Genomic DNA, 18663 nt, shown 5'->3' with positions numbered 1-18663 from the left:
TGCATAGCTGCTTTAAAAGATGCCAAGTTGAGCAGGGTGGTGAGGAAGCCAGCACTGGTACCTGGGGGATTTGGGCTGCCTCCTGCAGTCCCTGATGCCTGCCCCTTGGGGCCTTGCAAGCCCTGGGAGCACTGGAGCCATCAGTCATGTTGGGCACTTTGCAGGGCTGTTGCTGTTGGTGATTCAGGGTTTTTTCTCTCCCTTCACTAGGAGGCGCATGCAGATCATGAAGACATCTTGAAAGCCATCACATCCTTCAAATCTCTTGTGGTAGGTGGCAATTCTTAAAATAGAGCACTCCATTTCAGAGCTGCATTTCATGAAGAGTGAGTCAAGCGTGACATTTGTCTCCTCATTTAAAAGAAAAGAAAGGTCTTTTGGAATGGAAAAGATGGGTGATAAAGACGCTTAATTTCACGTTTCAAGCCTAGAGTGCCCCTCTGGTTGCATGTTTCAGCAGTTAGACGCTGGCTCTGCTGGCTCTGCGCACTGCTGCAGAAAGCCATGTATGGGTAGTGGTGGTGGCTGGGTCCCTTTCATCTCCTTTTGCCTTTTTACCCTGGTAATTTCCCCCTTGAAACTATACAACTATACTGCCCCTTGCTCTTGCAGGTGAGCTGTGAAAGGTTAGTACTGGCGTCTGACTCAAATGCTGGTGCCAGCCGAAGGGTCCCCTTTGTGGACAGCTCAGGGCTTTGTTGAGATGCGCACCATGGGCATCAGGAGGCCCTGGCCATGGTGCAGATATTTGTGGCTCCTGGTTCTATGGCCATCAGTGGGGAATGGACAAATAGCAGCAAACTGTTGAGTCAGAGGAAGATACCAGCTCTGTTTCTGTGCGCTGTGTTACCTATGCCCCTCAAAATCCTAGTGCAATGAGATCAAAAAGAGGGGTGAAAACCATCCACATGCACAAAGGTTTTACCTAGCAAAGCTTTCTTTCGATTATAATAAAAGCTGTCATTTCTCTTTGTAGCCATTAAATACCTTTCACTATAACCGCTCCAGATGTGGTCCAACTTCCTTCCTTAGCTTGGCAGATGCAGGCTTTCAGTGCTTAGCAGTGCAGATAAAAGATGCGGAGGAGAAAGTTCATAGAAAACAGGAAAGGGCGATCATGTTACATTTACTTAGAAACTCAGCTCCCGTTCCATTAATTCTAGTAGGTAGTAGGGGAATAATTCAGTTAAATTATAAGATGTCATTCATCTGTAGGAATGCTCGTAAGTTTTTTTACTTGAAAAGTGCACTGAGCAATGCAGCGTAATTATGGTAGAACGAAAGGGGTTTGGCATAGGTTTGAGGTTAGATGGGCAGAGATGCTCCTCGCAATGCACACGTGGTGCCTGGGACCAGAGGCTCCTGGGCAAAGGCAGAGCAGTAATTGCAGAACTCTGCCGTTTGCTGCCTCTGTACAGATCGTGGTGGACTGCTGTGCATTTAGTATGAATTTGCATCCTGAGAACTTCAAATTCAGACAATCAGGGAGCTGCTGAAGCACCCAGTAGTTGCAAAACCAGAGGAAGCCCCCACAAAATTGTGTCTTTTTATACTAGACCCAGGGCAGCCTTTCCTTTGGGCATGCCTGAAGATCTGGATAGTCAAAGAATTTGCATGAAACTCAACTCCTTCCTGAGTCTGAAAGGAGGAAAATCTCCATCAGAAACCAGGGTTTGGAAAAACCAAGCAGTGGGTGAAAACTGAGCCCAGATTTGGCCTTGCAGCAATTTTTCCCATTGGCAGAAAGGTCAGTTAAAACAAGTTTTGCTTGGATTTGCAGGGCTGCCTTTGCTCAGTCAGCATTGTCCTTTGCTTGCTGAAAGCAGCTGCAAGACCGGCTGCTCCATGGAGCTCTAAGAGTCCACAACTGCAAGTATCGCTGCAGTCTTTCAAATCGTGGCAGCTTCAGAAGCTCCCTTTTGTGTTGCTGTACTGCATTGCTGAAATACTGTGCCAAGTTTTCACTTCTGGGTTTGCAGATTTTGATAAGAAAATATCTGCCTATCTGAGTTGTGGGGGCTTTGCAGTGCTGCAAGGATAAGTTTTTTTGCTGTTTCAGCAAAGTTGGACGAATCTTTCTGAGCACCAGCAAAATGAGCAACATTTAACTCTGTGGCTATCTTGGTTTGGAAAATGTGACCCTGTAGTCTCAGAGGTAGAACTGGTTTGGAAAGAAAGGTTTGCTCGGTACAGTTTGCAATTTCTTTGACATTTTAACATATTCATTACATCATAAATTGCTGTGGTGTGATTTTTGACAAGGTTTGTGTAATAGAGCCAAAGCAGGCTTTTCTGGTTGAAAAGTAGTGATGCTTTCACAAGAAGGCAAGCGTTTTGTATGTGTAACTCTGGCCAATACTATCAACCTTTGCTAAGTTTGTCTCATCATTCTGTGTCTCTTTTGGGGTAAAGCAGTGAAACCTGGAGCACTGCAATCAAGTTTTGCATGTGGTGCAATCTTTTGAGCACTGAGCCCACATGCAGGCTTGGCTGGTGAAACCATCTTCCTTAGGATGGTCTGCATTTGCATCTGCACTTTTGCTAACAAAACATACCGTGGTGATTTCCAGACTCAGTGTCAGGAACTGAGGAAGAGGAAACAACTTGAGCTGCAGATCCTTTCTGAATCCATTCAGCGCTGGGAAGGAGAGGACATAAAAACGATGGGAAACATCATCTACATGTCCCAGGTTATGGTGCAGAGTGGGGGGAGCGAGGTGAGTGCAGCTTCCAGGTAAAGACATTGTGACCAAATGCCCTCTGCTTGGGGGATCAGCTGTGCAAGGTGACAACTACTCTGACCCCAGGCCAGCAAAGTGCTCACAAATAATGCCAGTACATAATTTTACTGGGACAAACACTGCACAACTGGAACTGTGCACGTCTGTTAGAGTCAGGTATCAAGACCTGGTTGCTTAGCTTCAGCCCTTCAGTGACACACTTTTCCAGCAAAAGAAGAGTATTAGTGTCATACAGTACACTAATTCCTCTCCTTTCCCCCTGTGACTTACTCTGAGAAATGAGAGTGACTTTCAAGTGTGCATTAGCATCATCGTTTTGCCACGTCCTGTGCGCAGCATGGTGGCTGTAATGATGTTCCACTCCAGAGCTGACTGTGTTTAGCAGGGAACTGGAGGGATCCCTGCCAAACCCATCGCTGGTCCCGAAGTATCACACCTTTGCTTTCAGCAGATGCTTACCAATAGTGTTAGACCCATATATGCCACATGTTTGGTGTTTGCTGTCTGTGAAAGTGCCCACTTATCGATGAATTACTTGCTTGCTATAACAACTTTTCCCTGGGAAGGGAAGACCTGTAAAACAAAACCCTGCAGAGTCTAGTCCCCGAGTTTTGTTTGGGATGTGAACTGCTGGGGACAAATTAGTAACATCTTTAGGACTAGCAGCGTGCAGACAAAAATGTATGTAGGCTCCCTAGGAAAAGCTGGTACAGCTTTACAGCATAAGATGCTGTAAAGAAATAAAAGCCAAAATAATTGGTTTGAGTTTGGTCTCTCTAAGGCTGTGGTTCCAGCTGCAGTGGGTACCTTTTGCTGCAGGAAAGTACTCATGGTACACTGCGAACTGGACTAACCTAAATTCTTACCCCCGCAGGAGAAAGAAGAGCGGTATTTCTTGTTGTTTTCCAATGTTTTGCTCATGCTGTCTGCAAGCCCACGGATGAGTGGGTTCATCTATCAGGTAGGCATGCTTAATTTGAAATTGCAAGGCATTAGGTGTGAAACAGGAAATCAGATATCTCTGATCAAATTCAAATCCCCTCCCTCCGTAAATCTCTGTTTTATGTAAATGGGCTGGGAACCAAGGCTTGGTTTTGCCATGCATGCCAGGACACTTATTGCAAGTAGCTTTGTCCTGCCAACTGGTCAGGCAGCATTTGTTAAGTGTGAATACTTTGAAATTAGAAAAAATATAAAAATCAAACACACCAATCCCTATCCTTCATGCTCTTCTCAAGAATTCAGTGTGTGTGTCAAGTGTCGGGAGCCAGCTGTGGGGTTTTGCCCCAGACAGCCAGCTGGTTGTCAGTGTTGTGCTGTCTCCGTACAATATTTCACTATTACAAAGCCCACTATAAACAAGCCCACATCTCCTGTGTGTGAGGCACCCCAAATGATGCGCTTCAGGTGTCTTACTATTCTGAATGGCTGCCATCAGGCTCTTTCGAGCTTGGCTTCTCTCCAGTTGCCTGAAACAATCAATGCCCTCCAGGAAAAGGACACTCCTCTGCTGATGTGTCATATGAGAAGGTGGTGAGGCAGACGGTGAAGATTTGGGAAGGATTTGGCTGGGTGTTTAGATTTTACCCACCAATGGGAGTAAGGTGAACGGGCAGCGCACCATGCAAAACAGAGGGAGAGGGAAGGCTTTCAGAAAAAAGAGGGGAAGTTGATAGTCCTGACTTCTTTGTAAAAAGGGTTTGCACCTCATGAATAGAAAGGGTGGCAGATGAGCTGGGGATGACTCAGTTGTCATGGGAGCCACTTCTCAGGGGGTTGACCTAATTGTGCAGGGAAATCTAGATCCATACATTAAAGGATACTCTTCCTGCAGTCTGAGGCCTTCGCTAATCAGTTTTTAATGGCAGTTCCCAAAGAGTCAGCAGAAAGGAGCAGAACAACATGGGAAGTAGATGCAGACATTGACTCCTCCTCAATTCTCCTAGGGAAAGCTGCCTTTAACAGGAATGACGCTGACAAAGCTGGAAGATGCTGAAGGGAACGAGCACATGTTTGAAATTGGAGGTGAGTGTGGCCCCTGCCTGGGGCCGTCCTACCAGCCCGAACAGCAGCTGTCACCAGTGATACCAGTCCTCCTCCTCCTCACAACCACCACGCTGTGCTTTTTGCTCTTTTACCATGTGTTGTCTGAGTTCTGGGCATGTCCCTCCTGGCTGAGGCTACCTCCTCCCAGTGCCGGTTCCCTTGGCATCTCTGTGCTGCTCCAAGGCTGCCTAGCACTGGCAGCCCAGAGCAGGACAGGCAGCCACATCTTTGTGGTCTCTGGCCACTGACCTTTGCAAACAGAGGAGCCACTTGCTGCCCTGCTGAGCTGAGCTCCTCCTGTGTTTCTTCCTGCATCTCTACCACTTACTAAAGATGGATGTTTGACCCTCTGCTGCAGGGAACATGACAGAGCGGATCACTGTGTCCTGCAGCACCAGCCAGGACTTGCACGAATGGCTTGACCACTTGCAAAGGCTGACCAAAGGGACATGCAACACCGTATCCAAAACGCAGTCCTGGAGCGCTCATTCGGTAAGCGTGCTGCCTCCCAGCCTGTTTGCTGCCTGTTGTTTCTCAGCCCTGGCTGATCTCTCTTTTTCAGCAGCGTGCTGTGATATTGAGGTAATACAGCTATAAAACTTTTCACATCCTGCAGTTTTGTTTATAACCATGCGGTGCTTGTACCATTGTTCATATATCCTGCCCTAATTTTGTTGCAACTCAGGTATCTAAAAGGCATTCATGGTGAACCTTTGTCCATCCCCCTCTGCTTGACTACTTTGTTTGGTGGCTAACAATCTTCACTGCTTCTCATCTATTTTCTCAGACATTTAGCTCAACCGGACAGATCCGTGGCCCTCTGGAACCCCCCAAAATCCTCAAGCCTTGGAGCTTGAGCTGCCTCCGTCCTGCTCCTCCACTCAGACCATCAGCGGCACTGAGTTACAAGGAGGTAATCCTGCGTGCGTGCAGAGGACCCTGATTTCATGGCAATCCCTAGCGCTTGTGCCCAGGTTTCTTACCCATCGTGAAGGCACAGGTTTGCTGCTCCTTCAGTTAATAGGGATGCTGAGAAAAAATACTGTGTAAAGCTATGCCCAGCCGTGCAAACCAACGATGGGTGCTTGTTGCTGCAGCTGGCTTTGAGCTGCAAGCAAAGCATGAGCACGTGTTTGCAGAGTCAGCCCTGTCCCTGGTGTTTGCTGTAGCCAGCGCTCTTGGGACAGGTGCAGGGCATTTTGTTGCTGTAGCTTGCAGCGTCCTTACCCCGCCTGCCGGATGTCACCAGTCTCCTCCTCTGGGTTTGGCCAGAGCTGTGTCACAGCAGCACTCAGGATCGAGCCCCCAGCCATGCTGCACCAAGAGGAGGAGGAAAAGGCCTGTTGGTATCCTGTATGATTCTCACCTATGTTTTTGTGGGGTGCTCAACCCCAGTGCTTTGCATACCCGTAACTTGCTGGGATGCAGCAGCTGGGGCGTCGCTTCCCCCGCAGCAACCCCCAGCCTGGGAGGCAGGAGGTGGTATGGGGAAACCCAAAATAAACCCCAGCTCCCATTCTCACCCCCTGTTGCAACTGCAGTGCTGTCCTTCCCTACCTTGCGGTAAACTTTTGGGATTACTCACCAGTAACTCTGTAACGTTCCTTTTACTGAATGAGCACTCCGGTTCTGAGTCACCAGCCTTTCTTGGTACAGCAGCCTGGGAGCGTCACTGCCCAGGCTCCCAGCAGGGACAGGGACAGGGATGGAGCTCGTGCCTGGCTCAGCCCCCCAGCATCCAAGGACTGGAATGCCCAGCAGCCGGCGGGGCTGTGGGTCCTCTGCTCCAGGCAGATTCTAGGTAGCTTCACAGCGTTTTGTTAGGTTTACTTCTTAAAATTCATTAAGCAGTGCGTTTCACTTTGGGAATTAAATTGTTCCAAAACCAAACAAGCAGACTGGAAACCACCCTTAATCTTTGCATGTTCCAAATCCCTGATGTAGACTAAACAGTCCTGTGCTTGCATGGTGCATTAAAATATAAGGAAAGGCTTTAATTAGAGGAGAAATTTTGCTGTGTGAAAGTGCAAGGATGGTATTTATTTATAATGCAGAGCAAAACCACAAATTGAGTGATATCATTAATACCACAGCTCTCTGCAATTTCTCAGTTATTCTCGGCTGCACACAGCAGAAGTTAAACCATCTGCATAGAAAGGAGCCGAGAGGTTTTTCAAGAGAGGCTGTGCTGGCAGGGAGCTCCAGGGGCAGGATGGGGCTGCAAGCTGGATGGCAGCATGCAGGGCGTGGAAGGACCAAAAACATGGACACAGGCATCCCTCCCAACTCTAATGAGCCTTCAGGTAAAGGCACTGCAGAGGGTTCTAAGTCCCCAGATAGAGAAAATCCATGTCCTTGCATTGGGCGTGGGCATGCAGCCCACGGACACAAGCTTGTAACGACAAACGCAAAATAAGTTCAGTTGTTGGCCTAAAATTAAAGTAGGGCACAAAGTGAACTATGCTAACAGCTCAGCACATCACCTTTCTATAACAAAGAGATAATGAATGAATACAAATATCAAATGTTATTTGCAGGGAAGGGAGTAGGGGAGTTTGGTTTACAAGATTAGAGATTTTCAGACATCCAGTGTTACTTTAATTGGCTACTAGTAACGTCGGATGGGATGGCATAGTCTTGTGCATTTCCTCATACCTAGTTGTGTTCAGGAAACCCCAGAACCTGCTCGCATACCGCACAGCACTGTTGTTATTTCCATTGAAATTGGGTCATTTTTCCTGTTCTGTTTCCAGTAATCATTTGAAATGACAGAGCAGGTGCTGTGGGTAAAGCAGTGTGTCCGGATTCAGGTTAGCAAAGCGAAAAAGATTTACAGATGATTTCCACTTTTTTTTTTTCCTTTTCTATTTTTAAGCGGCCTGCTTTGCATTAGGTGAAGGGGTTTTTAGCATCAGGATTTCTAGCTTTTGTTGGCCAGACTGGCAGGAGAGCAGTGAGACTCCCTGTGCCGGGCATCCCACGGATGGGACCCTCTGCAGGGTATGGAGGGAAATCCTACTGCACCGATGCCTGATACTATCAGGTTTCCAGTGAGCATGGCAGGTGCCCTCCAGGAGGGTCCCCTTTGAGAAGACAAGGTCTTGGGGGATTGTCACCAGATTGGGCAGAGCAGCACATCCCTTCCTCCCTGGGGCTCGACGGAGCCAGGTGTGCTGGGTGGCTGCAGCACTGGCACCAGCTATGTAGGTGCTAGCCTATTTTAAGCACTTTTCTCTTAAGCAACCAATAGGTACAGGAATCTACTACTAACACAGGAGGCATGTTCTCTATTTTGACGTGTTCAGAGTGCATTAATGCCCACTTACCATGCGTTTCACATGTAACTTTTTCAGTTTTGCATAACACCGTTCTTTGCATGTTGATAGCAAAACCAGTACAGAGGGTGTGCCAAATTAATCACAACACTAACATTTAAATGTGGTTTAGAAATGTTGATTTAATGGACTTGGTCAGTAAAATCATCAGTCTCTCACACTCATCTTCTCTTTCTTTGCATATTCATTGTAGAGGATGTCTTATATCTTAAAGGTAAGGGTAGATACATCTCTTTGGCTTATCGTGGCAAAGACTGCTTATTGCTGTTCATGCTTCTTGTGCTTGCATGACTCTAATTTTGCCTGGCTGTATCAGTAAGTTAACATGAGAGTCAGTGGTGACTGGTAAATGTATTTTGAGAGATCTTTCGAGAAGGATTTAGGATTGTGGTACTAAACTTCCTGGCATGCCTCTCCTGCCACTTGTCATTCCTTAAAGTTTGTATTGCATGTAACCTATTAATATACTAATTCTCTCCAAATCAGCATGACTTGTAACTCAGTGAAGGAGATAAAAGCTAAAAGCTTATGTTTCTTACTTGTGGAGTCAAAGCAAACACTAACTTTGTGTGTATTTGTTTGTTTTCCATGTATGTTGGGGGGTATGTATACTCTCAAACAAATTGTATACATTGAGAAACGATGTCATTTGCCCACTTCTTTTTAATTAGAAATCAAATTGAGTCAAGGAAATAAACAGTATTTTAGGTTTTCTAACAAAGACCCGAAGTGCTGTGAATATGTTGGAATTCTTTGGCCAAAGGATATTAGCTGAGGGATATTTGCTAAAGGAGTGTGTCCTGCCCTGGACCTGCAGGTGCAATTCCCACCGCTGTTAGAGGGAGCAGTGGCTAAAGGACTAGTGCATGGGAAAGGCAAAAAGCATAATGTTCTCCAGCTTTGCCGTTGTCTGCTTTGTAGTTCTCTAATGTGTTGTGCATAACACAGACAGCCACATTCAACCTGAGCTGCTCCATTGTTTGAGCTGCCTTTGGTTCTGGTCAAATACAAGAGTCTGTTTCTCTATAGGACTCCAGCAAAAGTCCAAAAACCATGAAGAAGTTTCTTCCAAAAAGGAAAACTGAGAGAAAAGCATCAGATGAAGAGTTTGTTATTAGGAAAAGTAAGTGTTGAATTTTTCTCTTCTTTTCTGTGGTTTCTTTGTGCTCAGTAATCTCCACGGGGCTTTGAGAGCAACCTTTCTTATGGCGCTGAATGTGGCACATGAGCAAGCCTACGTGCTGCTGAGCATGGGAGGCTCCTGCACGTGCAGCCTTTCCCAGGCACTTACAGATCCCCTCCGAGCTGTGACTGTCCTCATCATGATTCTTACTGTGAGATCACGTGGCTCTGGGTGGTCTTGTGGCTACGAAGCCAAGAGACTATGTCAAAACAATTAAAAGCTGCACTAGAAGTGCACACCAGATGTGTCTGAGCTGGGACAAACTCTTACCCGTCCATGCTGTCAGGTCCTGGAGCCATTTCCACAGGGCACAAGAGAATAAAAATGAGGCCCTGTTCTTGCAGAGGTGTTCACCTGCAAAGAAAGATGTCCTGACTGCTACCTGAAGCCAGTCTGGGGTATTCCTTGGGAGAGGGAGGGGTGAAAGGCCAGTGGTACGCTGCTGCAGTATGACCTTGAGGTTACTTGAAATTAGCACTGAACTAGGGTTAGGAATGAAGACTTCACCTTTCAGAGTCCTATTGTGTTGTGGCTGTACCAAACATCCCCAGGGCACTGTCCTCCTCTGGGAAGCCCTCCCAGGAAGGCTGTTCTGCCTGCCCATCTCCCTGTGCTGCTGGCACCCAAAGTCAGGCATCATCCCCCAAATTTTGCTAAGGTGAGCCCTAGAAGGGCTTTTTCATACCATTTAGTCATAGTGCTTGATGTCACAGGATGTTGCAAAGGCCAGAAAATGTAAGGGAATTCGAAAAGGGATTAGGGAAAGTCCCCAAGACTGTCAGTCGAGGAAACAATGCTCTCTTGCTCTGAAGTCCCTTAACAGGAAGGCTGGGAGAGAAGAATCCAGAGCACCTGGCTTTTTGTGGCAGCTGTTGTCTGCAATGTCTTACAGGTACTGCTGCATTGGAAGAAGATGCTCAGATCTTGAAGGTGATCGAGGCATACTGTACCGGGGCAGGCTTCCAGCAAGCTCTCAGTTCAGGTGGGCACAAACAGATTAGTTAATGTTCATTCTGCCTGTAACACTGATAACCTGTCTGGGAAAAAAACAGATGGTTGCATCAGACAGCAATGAGACTCATGCTAGGAAACTGTGTGGTGTTCAATCTTCAAGATAAGGGAGCTTCATCTACCTAGTGGTTTAGTTGCCATTGTTTTTCTTCTAAACACAGAGAATGAGGAGGTAGGAGGGTAGATGAGACACAGCTACTTCACCAGCACTTGCAGCACTTGTTAGGAATTAAACGAACCTAGTCAGTGCCTGTGGCTGTCAGCACTGAAAATCTGATAGTAATCTCAGGTTGCATATAGCTTTAGAAAGGAAGCATGAATATTATCTCTCAATCAGCTGCATGTTTAGAACAAGCTACTTCATAAGAACCTATCTAACATCTTAAACTCTGGAAATATAACTATTTATCATTGCTGGTAAGATGTCAAATTAAATCACTGAACTATCAAATAATGGCATATTTATAGAAGGGAGACCATATTTCTTCTGAGAGCTCTTGACCTGAACTGAGTGATTTAATTTATAAATAATGATGTAGCTTTAGGTGCCCTGAGCACTCTTGGAAACTTTCCCTTCGTGGCCTGGCTCTGGCTCAGCCGCACACCCCAGCCCGCATTTAACCCTGCCGAGCCTCCCGCTCCCAGGGCGAGTGACGGCTGCATTTGCTGTGCTGCCTCCGGCACGGCGTGGGCGCCAGGGAAAGTCTCCCTTTTTCTTCCTGATGAGTAATTCTTGCACACAGGCTCCCGTAAAGACTCCATCCCCCAAGTCCTTCTTCCTGAGGAAGAGAAAATCATCATCGAGGAAACAAGAAGCAATGGCCAGACTGTCACCGAGGAAAAGTAAGCAAGGCTGCAGATTCCCCTGTCACTTTTTGGAAGGATGGTTAAAAAACAGTGCCCTCTCCGTCGTCTGCCCACAGAAGTGGTCAGGAGCCTTATCCTGGCTGTGCCAGAAATGCCGGGCTATTCCAGTTGCTATTTTGTCCCTTTTCGAGAACAGAGTCACATTCCCAGCTGCTCTGACATGGCTGCAGCCTCCTGGGAGCCTGTGCCTGGGTCTTGAGAGCATTTATTGCGTCCCAGAGCCTCTCCGGATGTATTGAACTGGGTCAGGGAGGACAGAACCAAACAAGTGTTTTTTTTTTTTTAAGCTACAGACATAGCAGGCTGCTGCTACCCCTCGTGAGGCTGTGTGATGCTGCCTGTGAGTGCTCCCAGTCTGCTCCATAGCACTTAACGCTTCAGCATCTGGGTTATTACGTTGGTCCCCTCCTTTTCTAACCCAGGCAATGCATTCCTTGTTTTTTTTTTTTCCTCTCCAAGCACAACCTCAAGGAATCAGGGCCATTTAACAAAAGATACTCAGGCACTTCAATTTTAAAACTTTTTTTTTTTTTTGCAGTAGCATAAACAAGGAAGCCAAAGCCACAGACCTTTGTTGTTAACTTAAAGAGAGCAGAACAAGGTTGCTTGGTTTGCTTTTTTTTTTTTTTTTCCTTCAGTGTTGAGAAAAGAGCCCTGAATTTTTGGCTGGTAGTCCATAAATGCTCCTGGGCTCTGTTTCCAGAGTGACTTCATAGGTAACAGTGCCAGTGGCAGCCCAATGCCTGCAATTGGCAGTGGAGAAAAGGGAGCTGGAAGCACCTTCCCCATAAGTGCTTCAGTCACAAAAGCTCCCACGTTGTTGCTGTTTTACTGCACTTCAGCTCGTTCTGTTTTAGTTTGGTTTTTGAGTTTTTGCATATTTTTTTTTTGCAGGAGCCTCGTTGACACAGTTTATGCACTGAAAGATGAAGTCAAGGAACTGAAGCAGGTAATTTGAGTGGTTTTGTTTGTGCTGTGAGTCGACTGGTCCATGCCCAAGAAACATCTCACCAATTGTTGGTCCCATCCTGAAGCTGCTCTGTGCGTGCAGCTGGATGGTGCCATGACAGGGTCCTCCATCCAGGCTTGGAATTGGGTTTCCAGGAGGATGCTTCTGCCTGCTTAGTCCTGGAACTTCTTTGTGTGTCTGTAAGGTGGTGAGGGTCTGCTTGAACAGCTCAGACCACACGTAATGCATGTTCATCCTCTCAAATGAGCATTGACCTGCCAAATGTCCCTGGTATCTTGCCTCTGAGTCACATACAGCCAGGCACACAGAAGTACATCATTGCATCAAGTGCATGGGCATTAACTGCATCTTTGTTCCTTTATTTTTCACATTGTAGGAGAACAAAAGGATGAAACAGTGTTTGGAGGAAGAGCTCAAATCCAGGAAGGACTTGGAGAAGCTGGTCCGAAGGCTGCTGAAGCAGACAGATGAGTGTGCCAGGGAGGACACGGGGCGCAAGTCGTCTCTGATTGCCTGAATTTGGGGAGAAGCTGCTGGCAGTGGTGTGTGACCTCAGGTGTTTTTTGGGAAGCAGAACTGGATCCTTTGCCTCTTCTTGCTCCTTATTTTGTTGGTTTGGGGGATTTTGTTACCAAAAAAATGTCAGAGAGAAAAAAAAAATAGTTTTTCTTCCATCCAATAAGGAAATAAAGCAAACAGAAACAATCGATCACAACTAAAACAGTCAGCAAGCGGTCCGTGATTCACAATTCATCTGCAGCAACTAATACCTCATCGTACCTACTACTGGGAGCAAACACAATCTCTGCTAGCGATTGCCGCTCACAAAGGGTATGGCAGCAGTTTCCTAGAGGAAGCTTAAGCACTTTTTAATGCTTTCATTCTTTTCAAAAGCACCGGTACCTATTTATTGAATGAAAACATTACTGAGTTGGCATTGAGCAGAAACCAAAAAGCACCTTGCTCCTTTTTTTCAGATAATCACAACTGGGGAAGCTTTTCCCATCCACCTTCTTTTTTCCCCATTAGTTGACTGTAGCGAACTAGAGCCCAGCAATACTGTGGTTCCCGTGTGGCCTTGATACTGATTAAAATGTGCAATTAACATGAAGACATTTTAACTCCTTGGGGAAGTCAGATGTGGAGCACCTGTCAGAGCGCACGGGAAGGTATGTTGCACAGTACTGCCTCCTAACAGCTCGTGATTAGCACAACGGGTAACTGCTGTTCTGTCCCCAGCCCCTTTTGTTAAGCATGACCCTAAACTCCTACACCCTGCCTTCTTTTCACTTTGAGTGTCCAGGTATTGTATGAATTTATAGTTTTGCTGTGCTTCCCCTTGCAGGACATGCTTTTCTCTGTATGAAATGCAAACACTGCTTGACAGCAAAAACAACACCCGAATATGCTTGTCCCCTGCTCCCTTCTGCCCACGTTAGGCTCTCCTTCCCAAAGGCTAGGAACGTGCAGCCAACAGTCACTTCTCCCCCATTGCCCCAAAGGGGCTTTGCTGTAGGAAAAAGGAACTTTTGGTATAGGAAAGGTATTTATATTTAGGCTTTGACAAGAGCTGTAATGCTCCTGGGGCAAGGACGTGCAGTACCTTCCCGATCCATGCACAGCTCCTCGAACACAGCACACAGACAACATGCATATGTATCGGCTATCTTCATCTTATTTGGTGTTACATCCTAGTTTATAACTGATGTTTTCCTTCCTTAGCAGCATTATACAAGTAACCTTCTGTTAAAGTTAATAATGTCTTATGTATATCACAGGGCAGCATGGTCCCAGGGCGTGCAGATACACTGCAGCTCCTTAGTCATACGGTTACATTGTTCATGAAGGATATAATAGAGGCAATAATAACAACTCCCTCATTGCAATTAAAATTCAGCCAGAACATAGCAAATGGTGTTTGGGGAGAACTAGACTCTGAATCATCACAAGGAATGTAAAAAGAAGCCCTCTTTAAGCTGTTTCTAGGACAAAACAGACTTTTTAATTTTTTCCCTGGCTACATTTGCCATCTCCAGGGCATCCTAGTTGGACAGCAGCTCTCTGCATCCTTGCCTGGGTACACAGGTGAAAGATTGGGTCAACAATTGAGTTCTGCTGTGCTGGATAATCATTTTCTAGGATAAAGACCTTTGCTGCACAAGTTAGCATGGCTGAAGTGCTGTTCTGGGATGCCGTGCCCAGATGCCCCAGCATCATCCAGGCCAGCTGCCTGCTCGAGGGTGGGCTGGAAACAAGGCTAGCAATGTGCAGTCAGTGCAAGGAAGTCAAGCAAGGGCCATTTGTGCTCCCACGGGAAGGTAGAAATGTTTCCCTGCTGCCCACAGTTCAGTTAAAACCCATGCTGTGTACATATGCATGTTTCTAAGATGTAATGTGATGCAGGGCACACTGGGACACTTTGGATCAGGCACTTGTCAAGAGCTAGAAGCCAAAAAAAAAGAAAAGAAAATAAAAAGGAAAAGAAGCCATGCCAGATGGACAGCAATGTTTCCATATTTACTTTGTTTACAGTGCTTTGTAAATAGGTTCCAGTGAGTCCGTCTTTAGATGGATGTTGTGTCAGCTGCCTTCCAGTTTATCTTTGTCATGTAGGTTTATTTACTGTAACTACTTATGCAAGTTCAACTTTTCTAACATGTTTTTATTTTGAACAGTTTTTTAATTGACATTTTCAACAAATAAAGAAGGATAAAAATTGCTTCTTAGCCCTCAGTGCTGCTTCCTTTGTGTCTGTCTCACCTCTCTCTGGGGCTGCACCCGGGGAAGCAAGAGGGTACATACGAAAACCTCACTGAGCTCTCAGCAAACATTAGAATGAAAGCAAAGCCAACACTTGCTCTGGGCATTCCTGATTTGAGAAAAGATATCAAAACACCACAGCTTCATCACCCACCCACCCCCAGTCTACAGGGCACCGGGGGGTGCTTGTGTGAATGGTCACGCTGGCAGTTGGACTGTCACTCCCACCATTGCATGGCCCCACAGCAGGGAGGGAGGTGGTCCTGGGGCAGGGTGATGCACTTCCATCCCTCAAGTCCCACATGGACTCTGCTAACAGGGATGCTTTATGGAGAAATTGCTCTTCTCCATTGCACCAGTTGGTTGCTGTAGATAAGTCATTTCCTGCCTGAGACTTTTTTTTTTTTCTTCTGGGGATTAGGTGTGGTGACAGGATTTCCTTTGGTCTACCACTTGGACAAGACCTCCTGCATGCTGGTATTTTTAACTCTTTGGTGAGGATGCCACGTTCTCAACCTGTGCCTGAAGTGAGTCTGAGGCTTGACCGCGGCTGCTGTTCAGAGCCAGCAGACCAGCGGCACAGGAGAACGGCTGAGGATGGCTGTTCTCAGCATGCAGGAGTGCCCAGCCCTGCTCTTCCTCTCCAAGCACATCAGTCAGAGCAGGAAAGCAGAAAAACAAGCAAGGCACACTGACCGTGGGTGGAAAGCACTGAGGTCTGCAAGGGAGCACGTTTGAGCACAAGTGGTGCTTCAGGGAATTACTGCGAAGCCAGAACAGGACCACATTCAGACCCAGGTACCCCCGAACCTTTTGGAAGGAACATTTCCCCTCTTGTGCCAATACAAAGCCAAATCCAGGCCTTACCCAGAAAGCCTCCATCCTATTCTCCCACTCAACATGGGGCCCATTTTTCCCCTTCTGTTATGCCAGGTCCCAAATGTCCCCTTTGCACAAGCAATATAATGGAGGCAGCACCAGCATCCTCCAAGCAGTAGGGTTTGGCACCAAACCACCATCAGTGTGAAATCAGACCAGGAAAGAAAACACCAAAAACCAGCTTCATCTGTGCAGCCCAAACCGCTGGTGTGGCCGGGGAAACCCCGGCGGTGCCAATTCACAGTAGCCTCACTGGCACGTGGCACTGCCACAAAGCCCCCGAGCCTGAGCCAAAAGGATGTGGGAAGTGAAGGCTCCCATCACCCACGGGGCTGTGTGGTGCTCAGAACACCGCCTGCTGCATCCCACTGCATCTTGCCACCCAGTGTGGGGTCAGCAACCGCAACACAAGGGGAAGCAGGCGAGCAGGGCTGGTCTTTCTAGGGACAGGAAAAGATCGTTTGCTAGGCTAGTAGTTGGACTTGACAGTCTTAGAGGTCTTTTCCAGCCCGAATGATTCAGGAAGGGATGCTAGGGCAGGCTTGTAAGATCAGCAGCCACATCACCGCCATGCAGCCCTAGGCTTGGTGGCACAAGCTGGGGGGACCCCACTTGGAAACTGGTATCATGACTTTTGTTTGAGGAAAACAAACAAAACCAAAAGCCTCATTTCTTACACAAACCTAAAACCCAATACATTTCCCAGTGGGATCAACACTTGCAAAGCCACGTGAGCACCATCCCCAGCAGATGACCATGCTGTTGTGCCACAGCTCATCTATGTCCCTCTGTGCCCAGGGTATTCACCTCCCCCTCAACCCCTTTTCACTTCACTCAGAACAAAGAAAAATTGTCTCACAAACTATAAATTCCACAGCCCAAGAAATGACAGAGAGGCCCCACTGTGAGGGAAAAATCAATGTATTGACGACCTTCAAACTTTCCACGGGGAGAGGAAAACTGTCCGCCACGGCACCGGGGAGGAGAACAAAGCCGCTCAGGAGAAGGCCACAGTCTGAAATGCACAGCTGGATGGCAGCACACACATCTCCTCCCCTCCCACGCATTACCTCTCATCTGCATCCCACAGGCTATTTTTGGCAAGCGAAGAAACAGAGGCAAGAAACAAAAGCCCCAGGAAAGACAGTGGCACGAGGCAAGGAGCCCCACTTGCAGTGGAGGCAGCAGCTGTTGTTGCACAATTTCATTTAGTGGTTTTTCAGCCCAACAGCATTTCTGCTCCTGAAGGTTTCCTGCGCCTGAGAGCAAGCACTTCCCTCCCCACCCACTCACACCCATCCTACTTTTTCTCCTTTCTCAGAGCGCACAGCTTCGATAGCTTTTTGTTCCCTCTGAAGTATTCAAGACCCTATCCCCACAGTGGCCATGCACATGCACACCCCCAACCCCACGCTGTCCCTGCTACCCCCACGGCCCCCACCAGCCCATCCTGGAGGAGCTGCCTGGGTTTTGGCAGCAGCAGGGATGCAGTTAAACTTGTGCCACTGTAGGAGCTGCCCAGTAGTCCCTGCCACCCCGTATACGGTAGCTGAAGTATCTGACCTGATACAGCATCCAAAGCAGACAGCCCTGCAGGGCTTAGGTGAGTGTGGGAATCTTCTCTTCTAGCCAGGTGCTGTAAATCCCCCTAAATGAGCCCCTACAGCTGTACCTTGTGTCTCATCACTGCCCTCCTGCCCCCTGCTCCAGCCCAGCCTGGCCAAAATGTGGCCAGTGCTGCTCAGCCCCAAATCCCCACTGTGCCCCAAGAAGGGTGCAGAGGCTGCCCCAGGACATGTTTGGGACTGGCTGTCCCCACTGTGCCCCTGCACTGTCCTGCTGTCCTTGTGGTTCCCAGACCCCGAGCAGGGCCCCAGGAAGCCTCAGCATGCCCCAAGCAAGCCTCAGCCCCAGGTGAGAAGAGGCAGTGACTTCCGAAGCAAAATGCCCAGCCACAGATGTCCTAATTCGTCACTGGTGTTAGTTGTCACATGATGGTGTGCAAAACCCTACACTAGCACATGTTGTGGGGCACAGAGCTATGCAGCCTGCACGGTGCTTTGGATGTGCTCAGACAGGGGGACCTGAAATGTTGAAATAAACTGCAAAACAACCACGGCCACATTCACCTCATCACGCTACGCAGTTTCCCATGCACTTTGGGTTAGTCTCCCTTTTCTGTCCACAAATACAAGGCAGTTTTAGCTCTAGTTAAATAAACAGTTTTATACATAGCACTGGACAAGAACAGTCCGTTCTCTGGCAAAGTTATGCAGCTTTGAAGAACAGCCACCCAACTACAAATTAAATTACAGTGATACCAGGCGGGCAGCCTCTGAGCAATCCTCTCCCGCCTTTGGGAGGGGACAGTGGCAGGCACCCACCACTGGCAACGTGGTGCAACGACTGCCCCATCTGTCCTGGCACTGCCTGCAGTTGAGCACCGCAGTAGGATCAGGTCTGCAGCCTCAAGCCAAGCAAACCCTAACGAGTGCTCAAATCTGAAATCTCTTCCACTTGCAGACCTGCTGACTTGTAAGAGTACTGCCAGTCTTTGTGCTCAGATAAGCATGAGCTGGATACCTAAAATCACTGTACCAGCAGCCTTGTGTCCTGCTGTGGCTCAGCTCATCCTCCCTGTGTGCCAAGCTGGAGGAAGAGGGTGAGGGGATGCCCTGGTGAGCTGTGTCACCTGGGTGCCCCTGCCTGAGGGCATGTCCTGCCCGTCTGCATTGTCCTGCTGTCCTGGAGCACCAGAAAATGTGCCACTGTGGACACATCTGTCCTCATGAGGACAGCCAGGAGATGCTCTACACATGCTTCTTGGAGGACTTGGGGAGAAGCTGTTCCTGCCACCCCTGTGCTTTCCTG

At 47.7% G+C, this 18663-nt stretch overlaps 1 protein-coding gene and 1 long non-coding RNA gene across 6 annotated transcripts in view; one reads left to right on the top strand and one right to left on the bottom strand.

The window, feature by feature from the left end:
* Positions 1 to 14872, top strand: part of ARHGEF6 (Rac/Cdc42 guanine nucleotide exchange factor 6) — a 38272-nt gene extending 23400 nt beyond the window's left edge. For 2 of the 5 annotated variants that reach the window (XM_005023770.6, XM_027465235.3), the window contains 12 exons: positions 211 to 270; positions 2571 to 2717; positions 3616 to 3702; positions 4688 to 4766; positions 5146 to 5279; positions 5575 to 5700; positions 8316 to 8336; positions 9152 to 9245; positions 10198 to 10287; positions 11060 to 11159; positions 12078 to 12132; positions 12530 to 14872. In XM_005023770.6, coding sequence (XP_005023827.3) covers positions 211 to 270; positions 2571 to 2717; positions 3616 to 3702; positions 4688 to 4766; positions 5146 to 5279; positions 5575 to 5700; positions 8316 to 8336; positions 9152 to 9245; positions 10198 to 10287; positions 11060 to 11159; positions 12078 to 12132; positions 12530 to 12670 — 1134 coding nt within the window. In that variant the 3' untranslated portion in view covers positions 12671 to 14872. The remainder of the gene's footprint in view (positions 1 to 210; positions 271 to 2570; positions 2718 to 3615; positions 3703 to 4687; positions 4767 to 5145; positions 5280 to 5574; positions 5701 to 8315; positions 8337 to 9151; positions 9246 to 10197; positions 10288 to 11059; positions 11160 to 12077; positions 12133 to 12529) is intronic. The other 3 variants (XM_021275253.4, XM_072043015.1, XM_021275254.4) reach the window with 3 other exon arrangements.
* On the bottom strand, positions 8225 to 17501 carry LOC119717879 (uncharacterized). Its single transcript, XR_005268198.2, has 3 exons — positions 17356 to 17501; positions 16725 to 16807; positions 8225 to 16232 (listed from the first exon to the last, which is right to left on the bottom strand). It is a non-coding gene; the product is annotated as an uncharacterized lncRNA (long non-coding RNA).
* Positions 17502 to 18663: the final 1162 nt, after the last annotated feature.

The sequence above is a fragment of the Anas platyrhynchos genome, chromosome 10 (genome assembly GCF_047663525.1).
Source record: "Anas platyrhynchos isolate ZD024472 breed Pekin duck chromosome 10, IASCAAS_PekinDuck_T2T, whole genome shotgun sequence".
NCBI classification, from domain to species: Eukaryota; Metazoa; Chordata; class Aves; order Anseriformes; family Anatidae; genus Anas; species Anas platyrhynchos.
Note: the sequence above shows the minus strand (reverse complement) of the source record. Positions and strands in the feature narration are given on the sequence as shown.